General features: G+C 35.1%; 1 protein-coding gene across 8 annotated transcripts in view; it reads left to right on the forward strand.

Annotated features, from left to right (window-relative positions):
- ADGRB3 (adhesion G protein-coupled receptor B3) overlaps positions 1-20,447 on the forward strand; it is a 457,722-nt gene that overhangs the window by 270,273 nt on the left and 167,002 nt on the right. For all 8 annotated transcript variants that reach the window (XM_054061560.1, XM_054061566.1, XM_054061564.1 and 5 more), the window contains 2 exons: positions 2,878-2,980; positions 8,290-8,333. In XM_054061560.1, the coding sequence (XP_053917535.1) occupies positions 2,878-2,980; positions 8,290-8,333 (147 nt within the window). The remainder of the gene's footprint in view (positions 1-2,877; positions 2,981-8,289; positions 8,334-20,447) is intronic.

The raw sequence follows: 20,447 nt of genomic DNA on the forward strand, positions 1-20,447 counted from the left end.
GTACTCTCAAAATGTATACCCAGATAGAAAAAGAGCTCAGTTTCCTAAATATTGCTATTAATTAGAATCATAGAATAATTAGGGTTGGAAGGGAGATTAAAGATCATTTAGTTCCAACCTCCCTGCTGTGGGCAGGGACATCCCACCAGCCCAGGCTGCCCAAGGCCCCATCCAGCCTGGGCTTGAACACCTCCAGGGATGGGGCAGCCACAGCTTCCCTGGGCAGCCTGTGCCAGTGCCTCACCCCTCTCATGGTGAAGAAGTTCTCATGGTGAAGAAATTGAGATTTAAAAAAAAAAAAACAAACAAACAAAAAACCAAAACAGTAGGACAGCAGATGTGGAAGTTCTTCTTGTAGTCTTTACTCAATCAAACTTTGTTATTTTTAATCTCCAAGGATTTTTTCAACCGTAATTCCCAAGGAGTTTAATATACTTTTTGAGTAACTGATTTAAAACTTTGACCCTGACATGCATTTTTCTGGTCAGCCAGCAGAGCACCATCCCATAGAAGATCATTTAAGATAATTTTTAGATTTTTTTGTTTGAAGGAGGAAGTGGTAATGGTGAAGTCACTCTCCACCTGCCATAAAAGAGCTATAAGATAATGCGCTTCCCCAGGAAGTGTGACATAGGTCATCCCCATTCTATGTCATTCCCAATATGAGAGGGACTGAAATCCACATATTCCACCACCCAAGATATTTTATAAAAGCCAATTACTTCAATTCCTGAAGAAGAGTTCTCAGCACTAAGCTGTTGTTTAAAAACTTATCTTCAACAAAGATATTGATGGCACTGCACCAGTGGTTTTGAGCGAAATTCTTGTGACTACAATGCTTTGAGCTTTAATTCTTTGGTTTCTTAACATGTTTATGTGCATTTAGAAAATATATGCCAGATTGCATTTTTTCAGGGGTTATCTAAACAGTTGAATATGAGATACGCAAGTAGGCATTCAGCGCAGATAAGATAGCAATGAGTGATGCTTTTTTAATTTCACAGTGATATAGTGGGTTACATTTATTTTCCTGGGAAGCAGTCTGCTAGGGTCTCCTGAGAACCTAAGTGGATTAGTAGAGTTTTAATGAGACTGGGGCAAAATTAATGTAGCAATGCTACAATTTAGGCACATTACGTGCTCTTTTGGATCTCACCCTAGAACCATCAGAACTGTATGAAAAGTAGACACAGCAAGGACACATCTCTTAATCACAAAACTGTGATCAAGTACTTAAGTATCAATATCTATGTTAGCTTATGTGAATTTCCAAAATGAACAGAATCTTTTAATATCAAGCTGTCGTGATCTGTTAGGAAAATCAGGTTTGTATGTATTTGAAGTTCTGTTCTGAGTTTTTTAACGTTGTTGTTGGGAGGGGGAATGTTGATTTTTGGGTTTTGGTGTTTTCTAAAATTACGCCTTACTTAGAAACATTTACAGTTATTCACTTGCTCTACGTAGAGTAAGGTACCATCATTACTTCCTCTCTACAGAGCACACTGAAAGTTTGCCAATCATTAAATACTAGTCTAATAGTCTGATATTTCCATCAACAATGTGGGAGAATTTAAAGAGCAACCAAAGCAAAAAAATAGGAATTAAATAAAATAGAATGCCACTTCCATTGTATTTCCATTATGTGATTTGGCTGAGTAAAATTGGACTAGAATTCACAGCTTGTCCCAGAAGACTACTTGTGCTGACTAAAGTGCCTGCTGAGTTAAGTTTCTGTTACTGTAGCCATGGCAATTCCTGTTTCAATGATCCAGCAAAACGGAATCCTCTCCTAAACGCCATTTCTCTAGAGAAAACAAGCAATTAAACAACAAGAACAAAAGAATATTTATAATCTCTATTATAATTACATCTAAACTGCCTAATTTCTGCTTTGATAACATCTACCTATGAGCATGTCCTTCAGTGGGATTTTATGTTTGTTTATATGCAATCAGCAGAAGGTGTTGAAAATGGCATTATATACAAAAGAAATGCCGTAATGATTATCAGAAACAGTCAGGCTGATAACGATGGTTCTTCTGAGCCTGATGAGGTCATAAGAAGCAAGAACCTCAGACATGGACATTATGTCAACATATATTTTGCCTCTATTAGCGTAACCTCAGCAATATTAAGTCTGTCCTGGAGACGTAGCTGCAAAAACATAGTGGTATATATTTTACATGAAAAGAGAGTTTGTTGATGAATTAGAAAAATTAACAGAAAATTATTATTTTGAATAAGCTGGTACAATAACATAAGATCAAATCCAGTCTCAGGTATATGAAAGAAATGTATTTGGTTTGGTAGGATTTCAGTCAGGGCACAAGAAAAAATATATTTCAATAAGTATTCAGATTATGAAGTTCCCCACTCAAATAGCACATACAATGTTTTTGCAAAAATTGGAAAAAAGTAGATTGTTTTCATGAGCACAGAATCAACAGAACTGTAGAATCTCCCATCGAACTCTTCCATCTTCACAATTTGACAGTTAACTGTCAGAAAGAAGTCCAACACAGCACTTCGGAAGAAAAATTACCATCTCTTACAAAGCATGGCTTGCGAGTCTACATTGAGAGAAGTGAGTGATATACATTCAAATATTAACAGACTGCTTGTGTCATCAATACATCCTGGTAATCAGTAGATTGTACTTTAAGGGATGGCACTTCTGCCACCATTGTTTCTCTTCAGTTTTCAGTGTATCATGTGTGAATATTTTCAACACTTGCAAACCGATGCATTTTCTTCCTGAATATTTGTTGACTAAAGTAATGGAAAACACCCATGAGATACTTCTTTAAATGTAATATCAGAAGCTTCATTAATCTCATATTAAGTTAAATTTTTCATTTTGACATGTTTTTTTTCCAGGAATTTTACTGTTGTTAATTCAAAAATCATCGTTGTTACTATAAGACCTGAGCCTAAAACTACGGATTCTTTCCTGGAGATAGAACTGGCCCATCTCTCTAATGTAAGTACAAGGATAGTATTGGAATCATAGATCATATGCTCTTCCAAGAGGATTTATCAGATCACATGAGAGAAAGAAGTGGGGTTGCCTTAAATATCAGGTAATAAAACCCAGCTTAACTGCTAAAACTTCAGCCCAGTCTAATTACTTTGAATGGAATGTGTACTTGTTTCATGCATGTGATATGCAAAACCTGAAACAAAATTAAAGGCTGTTCCATGTGTTTTGATGTTTTCATTTAAACAGCAGTGCTCTTTAAGGTCCCTCCCAACGTAAACCGTTCCGGGATTCTAGGATTCTACCAAAAACTCTCCATTAACTGCTCTGATGGTACAACTGAAAGTGTAATATTGTGCTGAATGCTTAACCTCTTGCTCCCTGCATAGGTTATAGATATACATAGTTCTTCAGGCCTTTTCTTCTTTTCTTTCATTATTTTATACTCAAAAGCCAGTTTTTTACCTAATCTGTTATAGCAGACTTTCAAAAAGAGGCTCTGGGTCCAATTTAGCTTACAATTCTTATAAATATTTGCTATTTTTTGTGCAATTATTTTTAATTCTGTACTTTTAAACCTCCAATCTCATGTTAAGACTGTTTTAGATCTGAATAAAGTAATTCTGTTTCTATATGAAAAGCTATATGAAAAATATTAACAGTTTTTATTTCTGCTGTCAGAAATCTCCAAGCAACCACAGGAAAAATAAAATATACCTTTTGTGGGAAATTTTTATCATGTACCATAATGGGAAAATAACGTTAAATAGCAAGCATAGGAATAGTTTATGTTAAGGCATGGAGTATAAACTCTATGGATGTTACTAAAAATTAAGAGTTTACTTGAAATAAAGCCATAAAATGACAATTAGAAGAGAAATAGTTTCTAGAGCTTCAGTAAACAATATTGTTATGCAAAAGACTGTAAAGCTGTGATTTTTTACTGTAAACAGTTGCCCAAGTGGCCATACAGGTACATGTCAGCTGAAGGAGTTCCAAATGTTTCAGTCAGTAGCAAATTTGAATTAGTGTCTCTAGGCAAGAGTGTGAAGAAAACTCTTTGAACTCTAGATCTTTGATTTATATTTTAGTCAAGGTTAGAACAAACTGGTTTGCCATCGATGCTCCCACTATTCAGTTCCCAGAAAAATTATATTACAAACACCTCAGTGAAATTTGCTTCAAAGTCAATTAGAAAAAAAAATAAAAGAAAACAAAACAACAGAATAGAGGAACATAAACGGAGTTGACTTCTTACCTTTCAGTAAGACTGAAAGTTTATTAATGATGAATTGTGGAGATTTTTGGTTTTATGCTTCTCTATTTCATTTTAAGAAATATTTGAGTGGGTAGGGTTTTTTTTCCCATTGTTTTGTTAGGTTTTGTTTTGTTTTTTTCCCAATTTAATTTATATCATATATATTAAGAGAAAATATCAGTCTTTAACATAACTTTTTTTTCCTAACAGAAATTTCACTAAAAATGTAGTGGAATATTTGCTGAAGTAGACCACAAATTAATCCTGTATATGAGAAGTTGTAGGAAAAGAATATTGAAGTGACACTTCTATATTTTGAAAAGAGAATTACTACTTGCAAAAGGGTGGGGTAGCAGGTGGGGGAAAAAGGATTATAATTGCTTTGGAGAGTTATGCTAGCAATTTAAAAATTTAAAACAAAATAGAATACTGCTAAGCAACGTGTCGACATTGAAGAGACTTCTAAGCCAAACACAAACTATTAAAACCAGCGGAACACAAACAGGGCCAGGATAAGGAGAGGGTGAACCACTGTCCCATAAGCTGAAATTCTAGAAGATACTTAAAGAAGGATTTTTTCATCTTTTTCTTTTTTCCTTTTTTGATTTAATCAATCCCTTTAAGTAATTTGCCAAGCAAATTTTTGCCAAGTTTTGAAGTCTTGGAAGTGACATGGAACTTCATTGCTTCAAAAGGTTGGATTAGAGATGCTGGTTGTCATCTTGCTTTGTCAACCTTTTAATAACAGAATATTAATGAGTATTGTATTAGCTCTGTCTTTAACAAGATAAAAAGGTAATAACCTTGCCAATAGATATCAGAGTCTTTTTTTGGGTTTTTTTGTTTGGTTTTTTTTTTTCTTTGGCTCTGTTTTTGTCCTGTAATTTATTCCAGGAAAGATTGAAGTGCTTGGAACATATTTCCACTCCTTAAATTTGATTTACGTTGTAAATTATATAGCATCTGGATCCACCAGAATGTTAGTTCGATTGGCAGGTACAATGACAAAATATTGCTCTAGAAAATAGACATTCTTTTTTGTCTGATTTTTTTGAAATGGCTCTTTTTGTTGTTATTTTTGTTCTTTTCAAGCATTCATTCTTCAGAACAGTTTGTTTCAAAATTGAGTTAATGACTGATTTTTAAGCAACTTTTAGCGTATGCCTACATATTTATTCTTTTACCTCTCCATCCACCAACTAACTTAAGTAGATAAGAGATTATGAAAAAAAAAAAAGAGGGGGAAACGTGATCATTTATTAAGAGTTAATAAATTTAATTCGAATTCACCTTAAAATATACATTTATTCAAAATTTATCACGATTCCCACATTTTCTATCAAAATTATTCAGTTTGTTAATAAAACTAGAGAACTGGTTTTTGGATGGAATGCAAATTGTAATTATATGTGTTGTTTAGAATATAGTATAGTGGATGTGATGCCATTTTCCCAGTAGTTTTATTAAAGAGAGACCAAAGTAATCTTTTAAAAACTGCACAACTCAAACAAAATCCTATTATTTGCTCCAGAAAGAATATGGACTTTCACCTTCTGACAGCACAGAACTTTACTCTAGAGACACTAAAGTAATGAGCCAGCAGAAGCGTAGGACATCAAACTTTCAATGAGACTGAAAACCCTGGCTACAAACCACAGTTGGCACTGTGCTGGGTAGCTGTCAAAGTTGCCAATCACGTCTTGAAAGTTCAGTTTTATATGCCAGGCAGAGGGAGATACATACATACGCATTCACACACATATGTCTATTTTTGAGATATCCAAGTCCTGTAGTGTAGTGCGTAAATCGATACTGCAACAGTCATAAACGTTAATGGGCACAGGAGCTGCTTCCTTCGCTGCAGCTAAGTAATTAACTGGCAGGAGCAGTGATGAAAGATCGCTGCCCTCACAGAGAGCGATGCCTGTTGGAGGTAGCTCAAGACCAGCACTGTGAGAAGACATTGCCAGGAGGCCAGACGCGGAAAGGCTGTGAAAAGAGGAGCGACAGGTTAAGGGCAAAGAAGAAAATGGAAAGGCAGACGCCTTCTGGTCCTTCCGGTACTTGAAGGGTGTTTGATCAGGATATCAAATGAGGAAGAATTTCTGAAAGGCTGCTCTGCCCTTGCAAGCTGCTGCGCCCGGCAGAGCAAACACTTTCACAGGAGCTTCTTAAGGAACAGGAGCAATATTTGCCCTGCTTTCCACATGTCTTCTTAATCTCTTACTAGGGACTGCAATGACCAAACATACTCTTTTTTTTTTTTTTTCTTCGTTTGAATACATTTCAAAGAGTGTAAAGCGTGTGATCTGGCAGCAGCAGATTTCTTGTGTTTCAGCTCTCTGTGAGGCCCTTATTTACCCCCAATTTTGCAGACTTTTTTTGGTAATGCTTTTTTTTTTCTGAAAGTGTTTTTGTATTCTTTCTTCTTGCACAGTGGGAATTATGAGTATAAAATGTATGATGCCTGGTGCTAGGAAAGACAGGTCTCAGATTTCAGATATGCAATGTCTTAACGCAGCTCAGCTACAGGTATTTTTTAATATGCATTTAGCCATATCAGATTGCAATTAGAATTTCTTCACCCAGTCTTAGGATACAAATTAATACTCTTTATAAAATTAAATTCTTAAAAGAAGTTAATTCTGCACCATCATTCCATTGTTTTTAATTCTTATCCTTCTATTTCCTCTTCTGTCAATGTATCTGATAACTTGTGGCTAATGATGGAAGACCTGGTCGCTGAATCTCAATGAGCCTATTATCCAGTGCTTTGTCCTGTACCCTATTCCCCTTCCTCTTCTTCATATTATAAATACTTCAGGGAATGGAACATTCTTTATTTATGTTTGTACAGTGCTATGTTAATAAAAAGTGTCCTAAGTATATGTTTGTTTTAAATATTTATGCTCTACTCATAAAATTCAGTGCAGTCAGCAAAATACTGAAGTAGAGGATCAAATTTTCCCTAAATGCCTCTCTCAGAAGCATCTTCAGAAGGACCTTTTTTATCTTTGACAAAGAGGTGGATGGAAGAATTTAAATATTTAATAGACTTTTACTTTACATGTTGCCAAGCTTTTTCTATTAATAAAAAAACTTCTCAGGATGAAATATCAAGATGTATTTTATTTATACAAAATGATCTTTATATCTACTGCACCAAAATTGTTCATGAGAGAACTGCATTAACATTAACATAAGAAAATAGTGTATTCCACCTGACTTCTGGGACTATCCAATGTTTATAATGAACAGGAACAGAGTTTTGTGGGTTTTAGCTAGCTAAGTACTGTAAGTCTGAATTTTGATAAAGGAAGATGCACAAGAAAAGGGACAAAACTTGAATTTTAATTTTGTCTCGGTACTTCCTAGGCAGCAAAATAAACTCGAGTAACAATAAAGACATTTCGGTTTCCCAAAATATTACCCACTGTTTAATGATGTGTAACAAACATAGATTTCCATTCAAATCAGAAATCCTCAGCTGACTTCAAAGAGAATGGAGCTGGGATTGAAAAGCTTCAGAAAAGAAATATTTTGAGCAAAAATCCCTGCTGATTTAGGACTTAATTGACAAAAGGGCTTAGGTATTGAATGTGTGGTCATCTAAAATCCCAGGCTTCAGACATTTTACGCAACATATGCTTAGAATTTTGGAAGGCATTACTGGTTTTGCCATCCAAGTTCCCCAGGGGCCTAAACATCTGCTTCTAAACACACCCAGAAATGTTCTGTTAAGTCAATTGTCTTAACAGATCAACTCTTACCTCATATTTTGCTTTTACTAAGGTATACAAAATAGACAACTCCAATAGACAACTCTCCTACTTTATCTAAAAAAAGAAAGAATACAACAAATACTCTGCTTTGAGGTTCAAATGCTTTTCAAATACTGTGTAAGATTTAACCTTAAGCTTTTCCAATTTCAGTGGCATCAGTTAATCAGGGTATAAAATCATCTTATATGAACAGACCCAAATAAATGTTTAGGTAAAGCATGACACATTTTGTTTATATACCAGTAACTAATAGATTTGGTTTTTCTTTTTAGGGTACATTGAACCCCTACTGTGTGCTGTGGGATGATTCAAGAACGTAAGTGACAAATGTTTGCTTCTATTACCATGGTTCAAATATTACAAAGTACCCAACGGTATTTAAGTAGTTGGTCGGTAAATGGGTTGGTCTGAGGGCAGAGAAAACGAACCTTTCACAGGGTGAATGTACTTGGCTTCCTTTTTTGTAGCAATATAAATTGAAATAATACAATATCTCACCAGGAAGAGATTACTCCCAGTTTTAATCTGTTTTTTCAAGATTAAAATAAGGAGGTCTAGGAACTGTGGTTCCTTGATGGTAGTTGCTGGGCAACAAGTGCGTGGGTAAAGAATTGGACAGATAACTAAGGCTGGCTCCCATTTCTGTTACTGCAGGGTCGTTGTAGTCATTTTAGTTGGTGCAAATTTTCATTTTAGTCTAGTAAAATAGTATCTGTATGCTAAATAGTCAAAGCTTCCTAGCAGTCTTCTACTTTTTTCAGTGTATGTCAATTCTGTAGCAAAAGAGAAGATGTCTCTGTAAAGAAGTAAAGCAGTAAAATCAGTGTGGTTTAAGAAGAATACCAAGTTGACGCAGTTGCAGTTTGCTGCATTAATCTTTCACAGTAAATCTCCCATTTTATTCAAGGTGATCTTTGCCTAAACACAGATTGTTTCAAGAAGGATCCCTATGTGGTTGCCAAATTATTTTTTTTAAAGATGATATTATACGTCTTGTCCAGGTATATTAGTATATGTCTTATAGTACAGAGTCATCTACAGTATTAGAAATTGTATGACTGTGATTTTGTGAGTGCTTTTACCCTTGAGCATGGGTTTACTTCAATACACTGATGACTGAGAATCAACATTGTAGTATAGAAATTAGAAACTTGGGACATGAAAACATTCCAAATTCAAGTAGCACCATGGTCTATGCCTCAACAAACGACTCATTATGCAGTTATTTGCCAGCAACATCAAAATGTTCCATTTGTGTAAAAAGTGTGGAATAAAGTACATGGAGGACTTGATATTATGTAATATTATGTGCACATGGAACGCGAAACACTTCAAATGTGTTCCTTTTTTCCTTTTTACAATGTCTTGTTCACATAGTAGTAGTACAGTGCTTTATTTACCATTTTTTACATGCATTAATTTCAGCATTGTGTATTTAGAGCACATGCTCTGATTTCACTGCTCCAGTCCCGAGTATGAAAAACATATTTGCATGGAATTACACTACCAAAACAAAACAAAAAAAAATCATGCTGTGGATTTAACAATGTGATTGAAAGATTCCATGTGTTCAGGAGGAAAGTGTGAAGCAATTGCAAACCCATGTGTTTTGTGCTTGCCACTTGTTTTGCATTAATTTCTCTTAACATTGTTTATAAAGAAATGTTGTGCTGCGTATAAGAACTGGTTTCAGTATGCTTCAGGATCTGAATTGACAAGTGGACTTCTGAAACATATAAAATTTACATAAAGCTTCCATAAAATAGTCTGAGGTTTTGAAAGAGAAACACATGATTTTGTATTCTGAAGGATATCTTTTCTAGTCATATTATTGAATAGTAGTTATTGAAGATGTTAAAATACTTGACGATTGCCAGAATTCTTGGTGATTTATTAGTTATGAAAAGTGATATGAACAATCAAATATTCAATAGGATACGATGCATCAGTAATGTCCATGTCGACACCACTGTAATTTGTTTTATACATGTACGTGTGTTATTTTGTGAGAATGTTGTATTTTGTCTTACCTCAGTGTCTAACAGCAAAAGCAAAATTCTACTTTTTTGTCCATCCCTTAGAAAGAGGTTTTTGAGCATTTTGTTTGTATTTGCTCAGAAACAGTTCAGAACTTGTATTCTGATACAGTGAGTTGTAAGTTATTATGAAAGCTCTGTAGTGCTGAATCAGTTCCTAAAACTTATAAATTTTAATAACTAAATATATAGAAGACTATAGAATTGCTTAGGTGCCCATGATGGTGTTGCATTCTCGGTGGTTTGTTTTTCTTCTATATTTTCCACATTTTTCTGAGTCTCAGGAATTAGATGCTCTCAGCAGCAGGCAACTAGATTTGATGTGTTAATAGCCTAATCCACACTGCAAAGCCTTCAGAGCTGTGGTGTGCTCATGTCCTTCCAAACTGGGTAATTTTTTCATAACCAGGATTTGGCAAGCATTTTGGAATAAACCCAACAAAAAGTAGTCTGCTTTTAGTTGAAGGTGCTTAACTCATCAGTAGTCTGTGATATGGGTACTTTAAATTAAGTGCTTTTCAGCTGAAGACTGTGTTTGCCTTTATCATCAGCATAAAGCCTGCAGTAACCTCTAATGGGTTTTGCCACCTTTTTAGCCACTACTCCTACATCTTTATCTGCATGGATGGCAAGTACACATTTGGTAAATGACACGTCCTCCAAACATCTTGTCAGTTTAGTACTCTCCAACAGCAGGGGAAGCTTTATCTATCTGGGCTTTGGGCATTCTTCTCAGAAGATTCTGTCAGTGGTTAATAGTCCCATCATCCATCCTTGAAGAAAGTTTTGGACCTGTGAACTGTTTAATCACACCAAATTATCAAATGTCTCTGGCTGCCATTGTTATTTGTGACAATTCAGTCATTCTAACTCTGGCAAAAGCATTTAAATCCATTCTTTCTATGAGATTTGATGGTTCTTCCCAGTGATGATACTTTACAAGGTTTTCCATTTGTCAAGCTGGCAGCTTGTGCCCTCTGTATAGGCAGCTAGTCAGATGTCTGTTCAATATCGAGACAGTGCAACTAAAGATAAAATATTACATCATGTATTAGAAAGCACAAACTCAAATACAATAATTCAGATAAAAATATAGAGCACAAAATATAGAGCACATCTGTCTGTGTTGATTGTTGCTAATGAGTTCTGGTGTTTATTTTGGTATCTCCAGCTTTCCTACACAAAGCTGGTAGCGTCAGTGGTATGTAAGTGGTAATTTTTCCCCCCTCAGAAACCTGAGTGTTATCTTCATCCATTCATTTCAGAAAATGCGTTCAGTAAAGTCTTAAGATACTGAGTGCTTTCAATTTTAGTGCATGAGAAAATGTGTGGAATATTTGTAATTAACTTTCTGAGGAGAAATAATTTAGTTCCTTAAAGCAGCCAACCAAACACTCAACAAAGAGTCGTACCTTTTTTTCTTCACATTGTCTGGAATGAACAAACTGTTCTTGCTGTCAGGAACTGTTTGTCATACATCAATTTCAGCGTCTCAGTCCAAAAAGATAAAGAAAATAAATTGGTCATATACTAGGACTGACTTTCCCACCAAAAGTGAATTTAAAGATTTTAAGATGAAAACAAACACTTGAAAGCTTTTCTCCCATCCCTCCTATCTTTTTGGAAAGGAAAGGAGAAAGGAGGAAACAGCATAGACAGTCTCTGATCCAGTTGTTTGAGCATTTACCTGGGGACCTGAGGGACCAGCCCTTCAGTTTTCTTTCTTTACGGAAGTTTTACAGAGGAGTTTGAAACACACTTTTCAGCCTCACAGGAGCACCCCATGCCCGCTAAGCTGTCGGTTCCTCTGGAGTGTGTTACTCACGGCGCGTCCTGCTGGAACTCTGCCATATTATTTAGGAAAATATTCATGGGTTGGAGACCTGATTCCCAGCATCTCTATATTTAATTTCAGCACTCTTTCCATGTGTTTGTCACCATGCCACATCCAAATCTTAGCCGTATCACTGTCAGGGGTTTTTATTCCTAGAGCTGTTTTGCTTTATGTAAGTCTGGGCAAGGCTGTGTAAGCATGGGGGATCAAAGAATCCTTATATGCATGCATACATTTCCATTTTAAAAATGTCATTTACTGTGGCAGTTTGTAGGCTGCCTGAACAGTTCTCTTGTTTGTTACCTTCTCTGATGCTTAAATCTGCAATAGGTGCCATAACAGACAGTCTGTATGAAGCTCTAAAATCCATGAAGGTGTGGCCTGACAAAGTTGGTCGTTCATCTTAGTGGACCTTACCCCTGGGCTCTTGAACTGGGGTGCAGAATTCCACATGCAGTAAGAGGCTGGAAGCCAGGTGCCACAGTACTGAGCATCGCAAGGATCACCCTCACACACAACCCTTGGCTAACACCATCACAATGAGGGCATGAAGGATGGGGTGGGCACAGTGGGTTACTGGAAGGAGGTGACATCTCATATGAGAGTTTCAATAGTCACCGACAGATTAGCAAAAGAATTCAGCTGGTGTTTTTTCTTTTAGAAATGTGTTGGATATAATGTGGGCACGTGTGCTATCCACAGGACAGTGTCAGTTGATGCTGGTGTGCTCCAAAGCTGTACGTGGTGCAACATGACATCTGACAGCACTGGATAAGGAAAGAGCTTTAGCGTTCTGGGGCTCTTTTCTGCCAGTTGCTGCAGAAGGATATTATAAGGTTATGACAGCCTTTTGCTTGTCCATATGCGTGCCCATAGCAGTTTGTGCTTGATGGATATACAGTTGACTGAAGTACATGACAATTAACTGTAATTTTTATACTGCATGTATTTTCACCTGGTTCAGTTTTAGTTTAGAGCAAGTGGCAGGTCTGCTCTTTTGCTATTGACATACAAATTTACATTGGCAGTGGCTTAGATTTTCTACCCTGAAGCTATGTGAAACTATGAATACCTGTATATAAGAAATGAGAAATTGTAAAAGTTTATATAGCTTCAGGATTTCACTCCAGACACATTACAATATCCTCCAAGGTTAAAGAAAAAGTTTACAATTACTTTTTTTTTTCCTTAATTATCTCCTAAGGCATTTAATATTTTTTTCCCGTTGTCTCTGGATACAGTTGTGGAGAAACAGTCCATATAGGAATTTCTTCAGTGCAAATAAAAAAGAGTCTACCAGTTAATTGTGATTTTCTCACATATTTGCCTACAAGGGAAAATGCAACTCAGCTTTAGGATATCAGCTAGCATGCATACCAGCAAACCAACTTTTGTATTTTGTTGCCTTATGATAAAATTTATAGCAAATGCTGATATGCTTTGTCCCTCTCCTCTCTACTTTGTTTTTTTTTTTAACTACTGTGATGAACCATTACAGTTATTCTTTGTTTGGCCTAGTCCTGCAAGCCTTTTAACATAAGTTCAAGATGACTCTATAACTCATGTCAAAATGTCTCAAGATAATCATCAAATAATTAGAATATCCTAAATCAGAATATGCTTCTGGGAAATATGAAAGTAGCCTCTCTTTACTTTGTGTTACAGTCATACTATTTTTGTCATCAGGAAGATATGGACAAAATAGTTTTTTTCTGCAAGGAGAATAAAAATTGAGAGTAATTCATGTAATATACCTCAGCAATATGTGCCTGCTGAAACTTCTTTTGTTCCATCAACTTCAGTAGACTTGTTGGTCCAGCTTTTCAGCCAGACCTTGCACCTTTTGAATTTTTCAAGGTGGAAAATTTGCTTTTCATGTTAAATTCTGATTATGTTTGTGCTTTTAATGGAAGAGATAATCTTAGTGAACTTATTGAAAAGCTAAATGCCTCCTGGAGTACCTACTTCCCGTAGTAGACCCTGCGTAATAGCACTCTGTATAAACTTCTGTTCCTGATAGTCTTGCAAAAAGAATTGAAAGGCTCTACAAAATCATACTCTTTTTCATTAAAACAGTATGGAATGAAAAACCTGATCCAAGGTCCCTTGCAGACAAGCAAAAGACTTTGACTAATTTGCATCAGGTCAAATCAGATCAACTGGCAAACCACTGCTCAAGCTATGCAAGATCTAAATTTATTTTATTTTAAATTTACAAACTGCTATGGTTATACTGTGGTGCAGGAGTATTTAGTTCTGAAATATGTAGGTATTGTACAACATAAAATTGAATGTCGTTATGTTGAAAAGGAGACCAACTACAATTTTCTTCGCCTAAGTCATACTCAAAATGAATCAGTATATATGGGAGGAATTTATAATTTAGTTCTTTTTTAAAACACTGCTCTTTACTAACACCTACATGGCCATGAACAGAGCTTATATGCCCTGCTGTGATTTATAGCAGGAAAAAGGAAATGAAATTAAGTCTTGCTAATAAGTTTACTCTCTTTTTAATTTTTACTGGTTGATTAATCAACTCCATTTGTTGAGAACTCAATTGCTATTTATTGCCTTCATGTAAATGTAGATTTTCAGAAACTAAAAATAGTGGTTGCTTGTAACATCAGGCAATTATAATGCTGAAATGTGAAAAAAAAAAAAAAGAACTAGTGGCTGTATCTTCATAATTGAATTTAAAGTTCCGAATTGGAATTTTGACAGACTTTTTAGTGTGTGATGACAGATGATAATTAAGTATTTTGAATAAACTTTAGAATAGAAAACAAATAGTTCATAATTTGGTTTTGTATCTATGTTTCCAGAAAAAAATCATGGATGTTACCAAGTCAAATAAATCACGATTGTTGTTTTCCCTAATAAAACCTCACCAAGAAATGCAGCAGATGGAATCTGTGAATCCAGCATTGTGCTGGACTTGGATTGACTCTTGTAGAGGAAAACTCTGTTTGCCGAATCCAATACAGCTTCCAAAAGTCCGAAAAAGCACAATTGCAACTGTGAAAGTTTATCAACCTTTCTCATTTATATCATGTAACTCTTTAAGTGTGTTAGACCGCTAGATTTAAAAGCAATTTAACACAGAAGTTGGTTATTGTCCTCCTCAGTTTACAGGTAGTGAAAACTAAGGCATTGTGAAAGCAAAGCTGTTTGTCCAAGGTCGCTCACCAGCTCCCAGTAAAGAGTTTCAAATTCCTCGGTCCTAATTGAGAATACTGTCTGGATGTTCTCAAAGCCAATATAATTTCCTGCCATGATGCAGAAGCTCTAAAGGTTAAATAGCTTTATGATGATATTTCTGGGTTTTTTTTCTCATTCATTCTGATGAGCTCTCAACTGTTGCCGCTCCTGGAGAATTTAGCTCTGTTTACCCAACAGAAGCAGTGCAGCAACACTAAAGGACATTGTATTAACTCATCCTTAAACAAAAATGAAACCTACTTGCGTTATCCAAATAGATGAAAACTCTGTGGAATACTGCTTATCCTTGTGAGAAGGAGCTGTGGGAAGTACCCTTCTACCGTTCTGTCCTGTTTCTTTGACAGTTGGGGAACAGATCATATACATACGTTCTTATAAGTAAATCATGTTGTGTAGTTTTGCACAGATATATATTTGTTTCTTTTAAATTTATTTGAATTCAGTACAAAAGAGACAGAACTAGGACTGATACAAATACACCTACTTTTAGTAATATTATGAAGAGAATGTAATACAAGGCATTTTTGAGCATTTACAGAGTATAGGATTGCTTGACTTTGCTTCCAAAGGTATGGGTCTAAATCTGATTGAAGCCTCCTGAATAAATAACCATTCTCTCTGATAAATCAAACATCATAATTCATCAAAGGCTGGTCTGTCTTTCTACAAGAAAGGTGTTTGTATGGCAAGATGACCTTAAAAAATGTTTGAATAGTGTTTAAAATGCATCTTATAGAGCACCCCCTAGTTGTTCTTGAATTGTCAACACTGAAATTATCTCTGCGTGATAAAACTGTAAAAAGTTATAAAAAAGTCAAAACACACGTCCAGTTTAAATCTGCCATATTTTATCAAGTGATGTCACAAGTATAGATTTTTAATTCTATATCAGCATCTCTCTGATCTCACAAACATCTTAACACGTAATTAGTCTTTTGCCAAAATCTTTATGCCATAGGTGAGAGACATTAGTAGATCTGGTTAAATCTCTTCCTGGACCGGTCACTAGAGGGAAGCAAAGACCTTCACGTGCCTATCCATGACGTCAATCAATGTCTTTATGTCCTCACTAACAAAATCTAGTCAGCATTTAATCTAAAATTTTGGAAAATGCCTATTTGGTGGAAAGTGACCCTTCAAAAAAAAAAAAACCCAAACTGATGACAAAAATATATTTCTGTATGGTTGATTTCCAAAGGCCATTGTCATTAAATTAGAGTTATTTTCATGAATGATGTTTTGAGAATTTGAATGTAGACAAGAAGCTCAGGGCAGAGTGGATAAAGAAAATGGGTTTAAAACTCTTAATTCTTTGAAGCATCCTGGTATTCAGAAAAAATGATTGAAATGTGAGTAGCATAGTAGCTATGCACTTGCATCATTTATGTGTGACAAAACCTTAGATAAAATATACCAGTTTCTTGCTGTCTCTTTGTTGATCCTTCCTTAGTTATCCATGCTTCCATTTCATAGTGTTTTGTCTACAGTACTCAGAGCCTTATCCTTCATAAACAGTTCTGTGTATACCAGATAAACAGATCAGGAGAACACCAAGTCATTAAACAGGGACTGGTTCATCATGCACTCCATTTCAGCACAAAGAAAGGATAAATTACATTTATCATCCAATTTATGAGAGTTTATATGTAGGGGGTAGGTTTACTGTATGCTATATTTTTACTGTATTTAATTCAGCCCTGTTCTGCTTCCTGAGAGTACTACTTAAATTACCATTCTCTCCTATGGGCTGCACTGCTTTAATTCTTTTAGAACAGAAACAGTAAAGGCCAACGTTATATTTTGTGACATTTGATTAAATGAAAATACCTGGTGTGAATTGAATTTGCCATAAAATTGAAATGCATAGAAACAAGGATAAAATATTAAAAATAACTTTTTAGTGTTTATCAGTTAAAAATGTTTTAGAGATAGTAAAGACAATATTTATAATATGTACCTCTTAATTTGAAGAGAAGATCTTTCATTAAGCTTAAGCCATGCAGGGTGGCCAGACCTTAATGACAATAATACAAGTGTCTATCAGAATGTACAAGTTTAAATGGAATGTAATAAGCTAGATGAACAGCTCCAAGCCAAACAATTTCATGAAAAAAATGTTGTGTTATAGATTGTGGCTGAACAGATTTTTAGCTGAAAGCATGGAGAGTTTGTGATGATTTTTTAATGTTATTGTCATCTTCTCTGATAATGTTGAGAAAAAGAGATTTCTTGCATAGCCAGTTAAGTAACTGTAATATACATCTGCATTCAAGAGCATGTGCTGGGGATTACATCCTGCAATCCACGCTATTATTCTAAGCAATGGAGAATATAATATAATTTTACGTTGCACAGGCCATGGCTATGATCCCAATGCTACATGTTATACTAATGATGCAGTTACTAGTGAGTGTCTCCTCTCTTCCATCTCCCCATAACTCTGTGGAAGTATAGCAATGTGTTTGTCCTTTAAATTACAGAAATATCTTTACACCTATCAAAAGTATGAATTAAAATGCTGGATGGGGACCATAGAACCAGAATTATTCCATGCATATTGTCACAAATCCAGGAGTTATTGCATGAATTTGAATGGCAATAATCAGCGGATTATATATGCTGACATATAGAGAAATACTGAATCAGAAAAAAATAATCATTCCTTGTAATTAATTTTATGTATTTATGCGCTTAGACTGTAAGGAGTACGTTATTTTGACCAGACTTAAAATTAAATCCTTTATGTTAATACTATTTCATGGTTGCAATTCTAACTGTGGCATACATCTATTAAATGTTCTTTTTTAAAATGTCAGTGAGTGCTTTCCTTGATATCTCAGTTTTAAATGATTATTCACAAAAAGAATCTATGGTTTTATTGTAATATGAAATAAATGTAAAAGCAAGTATGCCAAATATCAAATAATAACCCAAATATATTTATTTAAAACAAAAAAGAACAATTTCTTGTACAGGAATTCTAAAATGAAACAGTCACCAGTATTCAGGAAACAGTTTAATCTCTTTTAAAGCAGATTATACTTCAGAAGTTGAAGGATATACAAGAAGAAGTCAATAATATCTTCTTCCACGCCCATTGCTCATCTTCATCTCATTCTTACTCTGTCCTGTACTTTTTCTTGTATGTAGACAGTAAAACATCTGATGCTTTAGGTACTCAAATTGTGTACATTCACACACATACTTCATCGTTTCATGTACAGACACAGATTAAAATCTTTGAGGACTGAAGCATGTAAAATATGTTTATTACCACCTCTCCAAGAAATGCAATTGAAAATATGCAACATCATTTTCTTTATTGCCCTAGACAGCAAGGCATGCTCTTCATAGTGCAATAGATATTCATCTGATGTCAGATTCTACATGCTCTTAATGTTATTTTTATTAGATAGCATATATTGATCTTCAAATAAAAAACCTTAATGGGAATTATATTGTATCTTCTTCATTGTAAATGGAGGAGAAAAAATATGTTAAATTTACAAAAAACATGGGTTTATATGTATATCGCTACATGTAATTCCTTATTCATCCTGTACAATTGTCTGCTGGGAACATGTTTTATTTTTGGTTTTGATCTGAAGCAAACCATTCTCTTCTCATATTTCTGTAATTGATTTACATGAGAGAACTCTTTTCTTCTGAGGCTTTTCCATTAAAGACAAAAATTTTCATCAGGATTGAGGAAAAATACAGCTGTTTAAATATCATAGTGAGTAAGCGTTTCAGCAAAAATTAGAGCAAAAAGTGCTACTAGGTCTACAACCCCATGACGTAGCCACTAGAAGTACCCACCTTTCTTTAGACTAGGTAGTGTCTAACACTTGTAGAAAATGAGCCCACGTGGTTCTGGCTTCACTCTCACCTTCCTGCAAAAATAGTGACGTGTCCTGTGTGTCATTTTAAGGAATTGCGAATGTGTGATGGTGCACAACTATCTAAGACTGATGGCAAAAGCTGAAATCCCAGACAAAAACCATTACTATTTCATCACTTAATCTCAGGAGAACAAAGAAGCTACTTGTTCAGACAGCTGTGGGGAAAAAACAGGGAGGACTGGGAGTGAGATGAGAAGGTATTTTCTAAAACATTCTGCTGTGTACGGAGTTTCTATATATACTGGGCATGCTATTTTAGAGATACTCTTCTTTTACAACCTCCTTGTGCTGCTGCCAGCTCAAACTGTTACCCAAATTCATGTTATACCCTATACAACTATTTTTCTTCTTAGTTTGTCTAGACCTTTACATTTTCAGTTTATTTTAATTAATGTAATTTTTTTTGGAGAAAACATATACCATGAAAACCAAGGGACACCCAGTCCAGTGTTTTGGGGATGTGAATAAGGTTTTTGATATTATTTGTATTTGATTTTGAAGTACAGCTCATTAGTAGCCAAATTTACATCTGGTGCGTTTAATACTTTCCTTTCTGTTTGTTGTTGTAGCTGTTCAGTTTTGTTTAAGAGGACATGTTTTATAAATGCAAGCTGATACAAAGAATATCTTGATAATATGAGAAAATATTTAAGAACTTTTTTTGCAAATTTACTTCATTTCAAGTGTGAAAATTAAGTGTAGAAGCCTAAAACATAGGCCCTTGAATGTAGCAGGATGATTTATTTTCCTTAAACTTAGTACCAAAATCTCTTGGACATCCAAATAGAGGTAGGAACTACATTAAGTGACTCAAAACAACTAAAAAAGACATCTACCCTTTTCTGTTAACCAGACTGAGCCAGAAATCCGCAGAGAGCTAGGAAAGAATCGATATGTAAATATCTTTGAATAAGCCCTGGAATTAAGGGTTAATAGTAAATGCTTGATTTAGATACCTTAATACAAGTGTGTAGAACACTTTCAAGATGTATCTACAGAAGATAGGAGAAACCTATGCCCTTCAAAGCAGGTGGAGTCAAAGACACCATGAGAGATCTCTAATAGTAATTTATTTAGGAAATTAAATCAATTGCTAACAGCGGAATTAAGTGCAAAATTAAGAAAAATAAAGAAGTAAATATGTATGTCTGCCAGTGCCACAGGTACCTATTACAGCTAAACTGTCCTATAGACTGTACTGTCAAGATCTCCACTGACTATAATGGAAGCTTAGACACCTTGCATACCTATAGGTACCTAAATTTAGAAGTTTCAATACCAAACTCAATCCTATCCTATGTATCATTTTTTTTCCTGAGGATACAGGTTGCCCAATTATGTCTTTGGGTTAAACACATACTAATAAACAGACAGGGATGACCTTCATCATCTGAAGCTGAGTATGTGCTGATAGATCACACTTCAGACACTTCGGA

Source organism: Cuculus canorus, chromosome 3 (genome assembly GCF_017976375.1).
Source record: "Cuculus canorus isolate bCucCan1 chromosome 3, bCucCan1.pri, whole genome shotgun sequence".
NCBI lineage: Eukaryota > Metazoa > Chordata > Aves > Cuculiformes > Cuculidae > Cuculus > Cuculus canorus.